The sequence below is a fragment of the Dipteris shenzhenensis genome, chromosome 14, assembly GCF_047967505.1.
Source record: "Dipteris shenzhenensis isolate YYH24624 ecotype China chromosome 14, Dip_SZ_1.0, whole genome shotgun sequence".
Taxonomy (NCBI): domain Eukaryota; kingdom Viridiplantae; phylum Streptophyta; class Polypodiopsida; order Gleicheniales; family Dipteridaceae; genus Dipteris; species Dipteris shenzhenensis.
Genome location: NC_141609.1, coordinates 15973587 through 15978740, shown reverse-complemented (window position 1 = coordinate 15978740; position 5154 = coordinate 15973587). Strand labels below are relative to the sequence as shown.

The window sequence follows — 5154 nt, the reverse complement described above, 5'->3', positions numbered from 1 at the left end:
ACCCAAAGCATGGGTTGGCTATCTTTGAGACAATGGAAGAGAAGGATTTAATGTCTTCGTCAAATTACAAAATTTCAAAACGGCGTTCTGTGACCTTAAGTAGAATAGACTACAACATATCATTTCAAATTTGAATCATCAATTTGAAGAGTAGGAAATGTCATAGTTTAATTGACCTGTTCATAGTTCCATACACAGGTTTGCTTTGATTCTGCAGCTTTAACTGAGCTTTAAAAGAGACCCTTGGTGTTTCAAGTTAATTGGAGCAGCCTCCTTTTAATATTGAAAGAGTAAATACCAAATTTTCATATTTAGCAGAACATAATTTTTGCAGAGGAAAGACGGTCATTCCAAATGTCTTTCGAACTGTTTGGATTTAGGAGTAAACACTCTGAAATTTCCAACAATGTTTGGACAATTTAAACAACTTCAAAATAAACAGCTTTCTATTCTTATGTTCAATGACAGATCCATTCCATAGATCAATAAAAATTATTACTTTGTACACAAGGATTGAAAACACGACAGAGTTATTAGAAAGAGTTTGACCAAAGTATTGAAAATGTTCCATTGATGTGTGGCTGAAAACTAATGTTGCTGCAACATGATCTCAAGCAGAACATACAAGTTCTTTCCAAAATGAAAGTGTAGCACTCAGTAAATACCTATAGATAAAACAACCAAAAAAGCAAAGTAGTGCAAGGTATAATTCCTATCCTATCTAGATTAAAGGCTCAAACTTTGTCATAAAACCAGAACTGTTTATAGTAAATTGTCTTGATGGCCTGCTCTCCATTAAAAGGTTGCATGTAGCGATGATACCACGTGCATGGTAATCGATGAATCGACAGTGCAACCCAAGAAGATCATCCACAGGAGAACCACAAACTTGAATCTCAACATGTGTACCATCCCTCTACAGAACTTGACCATTCGATGATGGTATTGGTAAAACTTGCTGGACACTTGCACAGTTGAAGCAGAAAGGACTGGGTCACGTGTAACACGAGGACTATTACCAGCTCCACATTGGTATTCCACAAGAGGTGCATTTAGATTCATGAACTACAGGACCCCAGTAACCTGCCAAGCAGATACAATATGCTTTAACAACAAACTAAGAGTTTAAGATAAGAGAACTTTAAAAATATATTTACCTGTTGCCCATATCCTAATTCTGAGATCTGGCATCTGAAAGCCTCTTCCAACGATGCACGCAAACAAGGCTTCCAGGACAGCAGCTAGTATTGTGAAATCAAATACACCTAATGAATGTTGTCCTCGCATGAATGATATATTTTTGGCAACATACATAACTATACCATCATCAAGGAACTCTTGAATCAATCGAGATAATGTGTTCCTCCGATCACCAACAAAAGAGAGCTGCACACAACAGTTTTTTTTTAAAAAACAAAGAAGACAATATATGATTATAGAATCATTCAGAAGGAGATGTATTGTGGCTCGATCCTCGGGATTTGGTCCGTCAGCCACAATAATTTGATTGGATGAAGGCCCAACAAGTTCAACTTTAACAACAACAAACACGATTGTGTCCATTACAGAAGTAAATGTACCATTTCCAGATTGAATCTGATTTGCAGACCATGGTACGTACACATTGATCAATGTATCTGGATGGAAGCATATATCACCATTGAATGGCTCTGCTTTAATGACACTTGTTGTTGCATCTACATGAAGAGATACATTACACATACCACCTTCACCCGCTGCCTTCTTCGTAATAGCTGGGCCTTCTATTATGTAGAAAGTGTCGACCTGGATGGTATCTCTCAGTTGGTTGACATAAGCGTGTGGAACATGAAGTGTTACTATTTGACAGCAATAGATGTCTGTAAAATCCAGTCTCATGTAAACTGGATATGATGGATTGTTAGCCTTGAATGTTCCATACTTGCAAAGAACTTTGCCTTCAAATGCAAAGCGATAACTTATGTATTCACACAAGTTGTCAATGTGAACCATAGGGAGAGCATTTGTATTTGTTGCCCTAAAATCAACGCGGGAACCAAAGCTTTGCAAGGCTCTAATATATTACCACGTTCTCCATCGAGCTTCGTTGAATGACTTGTATTTGCTGAAAGAATATTTCTTAGATTCAATATGTGTCTAGAGGACTGGTCCTAGAAAGAATGGTTCCAAGTTTTGAATTTGGTTCCATTACGAATAATGACAATACAAATAAACCGGGACACAAGTGTAAGACATTGGATAGTACATCGACAGAACAATACAACTTGAGATGGGTTAGAAATAGATTAGATAACAAGTGACAGGTTTGCTCGAATGGGGACAGCTATTTATGAGTAGGTTTTTTTTGTTCTCCAAACAAAAAGAAGAGAATTATGGATCCTTTATAAGAGGCTGTAATGGAGTCGGCATCGAGAGCCAAATGAAGATGGAGTTATATTAGAAGCTTTGTAATAAGGGGGATAAAAAGTACAGATGGGAAGATGGTAAACTATAGTATCAAAACAGCAGACTCAAAACAGTAGCCAAAACAATTCAAACGTAAGAAAAAATTGCATTATTTTCTTTTAGAAACAGTAAAAATTTTCCAACCTAGTTCCCACAACAAGAAAGCTGATCCTATATATTAAATTATAAACGATGATAATGATGTTCAATACAACAATAGCTACTAGGTTTCTGCATATGAAAATTCAAAAAGACAACTCGGAAATTGAGTAGACAGTCGGACAATATTATGAACGTCTCTGACGTTCTGGAAATGGAGGACATAAGTTTATTGTAATCCGTGTCCGGATTTTAACATCACCTTTCCTCTCGTGCAAAATCTTCCCAACTGTAAAGATGATTCTGAGGTAGTCAATAGATGCCTCTAATAATCGCTGCAATAAAGAAATAAAAGTTACAAGCATACCTTCACCATAATCTTCGCGTGCAACATCTTCGAATGCTCTTTTCACTGACAGCTTTGAAGATTTACAAATGCCTAAGCATCCTTTCAAGGCATCATTTTTCTTCGACGTACTTTTATCTACCAAAGATGCTGGAAAAGTGATCTTGCGACAAGGATCATAGGTCTCAATACGACAATTCCCCCAAGTGCCAATAGCATCAGATGCTGCAAGACCAACTGTGAGTATGGCGTCATGTACGTTTATATTCAAACATGGACAAATACGAGATAATTATTAAAACAAATCAAGACAAAATTACAGTGTTCCTTTCTTACAATCGCTTCTTCCATGATGATGTCTTTTCCCTTGCTTTTTGTTTCTTTTGCCGCTACTCCTTTTTCTAACTTCACAACGATTATACCTGCACGTTAAAATTCACCAAAATATAATCGAAGTGTCAATTTAGAACTCCATCAACATGTAAGAGAAAAGACAAAGACAAATAAAAATATACCATCATGATTTGTTGTCATCGGTTCTTCCATTATTTGCTTGCCCTTGCGCTTTCGTTCTTTCAAAATGCGATCATTTTCTACCAGTGCGTCGACATGACTAGTTACCGCTACTGCATCTTTAATATTCACATTGATAGTACCTACAAAGAATCCCTCAAGAGCACAAGTGTCTAAATACATCTAGATAACAACTATTAAAATATAAAGACCACCCTCAATGATCCTACTTTTAACAGACAAACGTAGATAAAATATAAATGAAATCAACAAGGAGCACCGACCGCATCAAAAAATTTAACATTCAACAACACATGAGCGAACAGTTACTCTAGAACTCCATCGACATCTACAAAGAAACATGACGACACATAAGACTATACCGTTCTCATTCCTCATCATCGATTCTTCCATGATTTGTTTCCCTTTCGATTTCTTTCCTTAAAGGTCATATCGTCTTCTACCAGTACGTGCACATCACTTGTTGCATCTGCTCCGTGTTCTACTTTCACGTCAAAAGTACCTACAAATGATCGTTTACGAACAACAAATGCATATGACGTTCTAAAAACACACAATCGCTATATCTACTACAGGCAGCACATACCATCGAGAGAGGAAGAAGCATCATCGGCGATTTCATTCTTTGTTTCAGCAAACTTTAGCAACTCTGCACGCAGGCACCTCCAAGACATTAGCAAGGTAGAAGCAAAGAGGAAAGAAAAGAAAGATGGAATTTGAAGTTGAACATGGAAAACCTTTCTGGAAGGTGGAGCTTCAGGTATCCATTGAGTCTCCAGAGAGTGATAACTCAACGGATTTCATCTCTTCTATTTGGTCACTGGGATTTTGAACAATGGAAACAAGACCAAAAAGATCGAGAGAACTCTTATGGCAAGAATCATGCATAATATAAAACCCATAAGCGATCTCCATCTCCACGAGAATCAAAGTAACACCACCCCTCAGAAAAACAGGTAGCCCATAGCCCGACCGCCTCCGAATCAATCCAGAGTATTCATCGAAGAGACACAGATTCATCCAATCATTGAAGCAGGCCACGTATAAACCGATAGAAACAAGCTCTCCAAGAAAACTTAGATGATGTGTATGAGAAGAGTCGATCAAGCATTCGCTGTTTCCTCTCGTGCACAACATCTCTATCCAACCGCAAAGAAACACCTAGAGGGCCTTAAAATTCATCTCTACGACGTGAAAAACACATGAATGCTTGAAGCGTTGCCTTTTCAAATACACAACAAGAAGAAAATTTACGCATACCCCACAGATTCACCCACTCCCAGAGCTCCACATGCATGTCGAAAACGCATTTCAGACCATCGTTCTCCAAAAGAAACTTGAATCCGACACCTCCTTGCACACAAATCTTCATTCATTTCATTTCATTGTTGGCAAAGCGCCGTCCCATTTCCGACTAAAATGGTACACCATGTGACACCTGCCTCTACAGACTTTCCCGTCTACAGACACGTGCCAATGGAGACAGCTGTCGCTCCGATGTCCACCGTGTAAAGCACAAACAAACACATGCAGCACACGTGGCCATTTTCGGCCAACATGGCGTCCACAAACAAACACATGCAGCACACCTGGCCAACATGGCGTCCACATCCACATACACACACAACAATGGACCATCACCGGAAACTGCGGTCCAATACTACCACGTACACCATAGTTAAACTTTCCATCAATACACCTACGACACGACACCTTCACATACTAATAAA

The 5154-nt window shown here is 38.5% G+C and overlaps 1 protein-coding gene across 1 annotated transcript; it reads right to left on the bottom strand.

The window, feature by feature from the left end:
• Nucleotides 1-727: 727 nt before the first annotated feature.
• LOC147894254 (uncharacterized) lies at nt 728-4796 on the bottom strand. The gene is made up of 4 exons (XM_087384379.1): nt 4679-4796; nt 3406-3546; nt 2912-3127; nt 728-1083 (listed from the first exon to the last, which is right to left on the bottom strand). The coding sequence occupies exons 1-4, from the start codon at nt 4794-4796 to the stop codon at nt 1016-1018; spliced, it is 543 nt and encodes a 180-aa protein (XP_087240505.1). The 3' UTR covers nt 728-1015.
• Between the last annotated feature and the right edge of the window lie 358 nt (nt 4797-5154).

What these genes read in the sequence shown, in the direction of transcription:
- LOC147894254 (XM_087384379.1), bottom strand. Translation starts at nt 4,796, where the DNA reads ATGAAGATTTGTGTGCAAGGAGGTGTCGGATTCAAGTTTCTTTTGGAG. An exon ending in GGTGAATCTGTGGGGTATGC is followed by an intron (nt 3,547 to 4,678) that starts GTAAATTTTCTT and finishes GATTCTTTGTAG; the next exon opens with GTACTATCAATGTGAATATT. An exon ending in ACGCGAAGATTATGGTGAAG is followed by an intron (nt 1,084 to 2,911) that starts GTATGCTTGTAA and finishes TCTGCTTGGCAG; the next exon opens with GTTACTGGGGTCCTGTAGTT.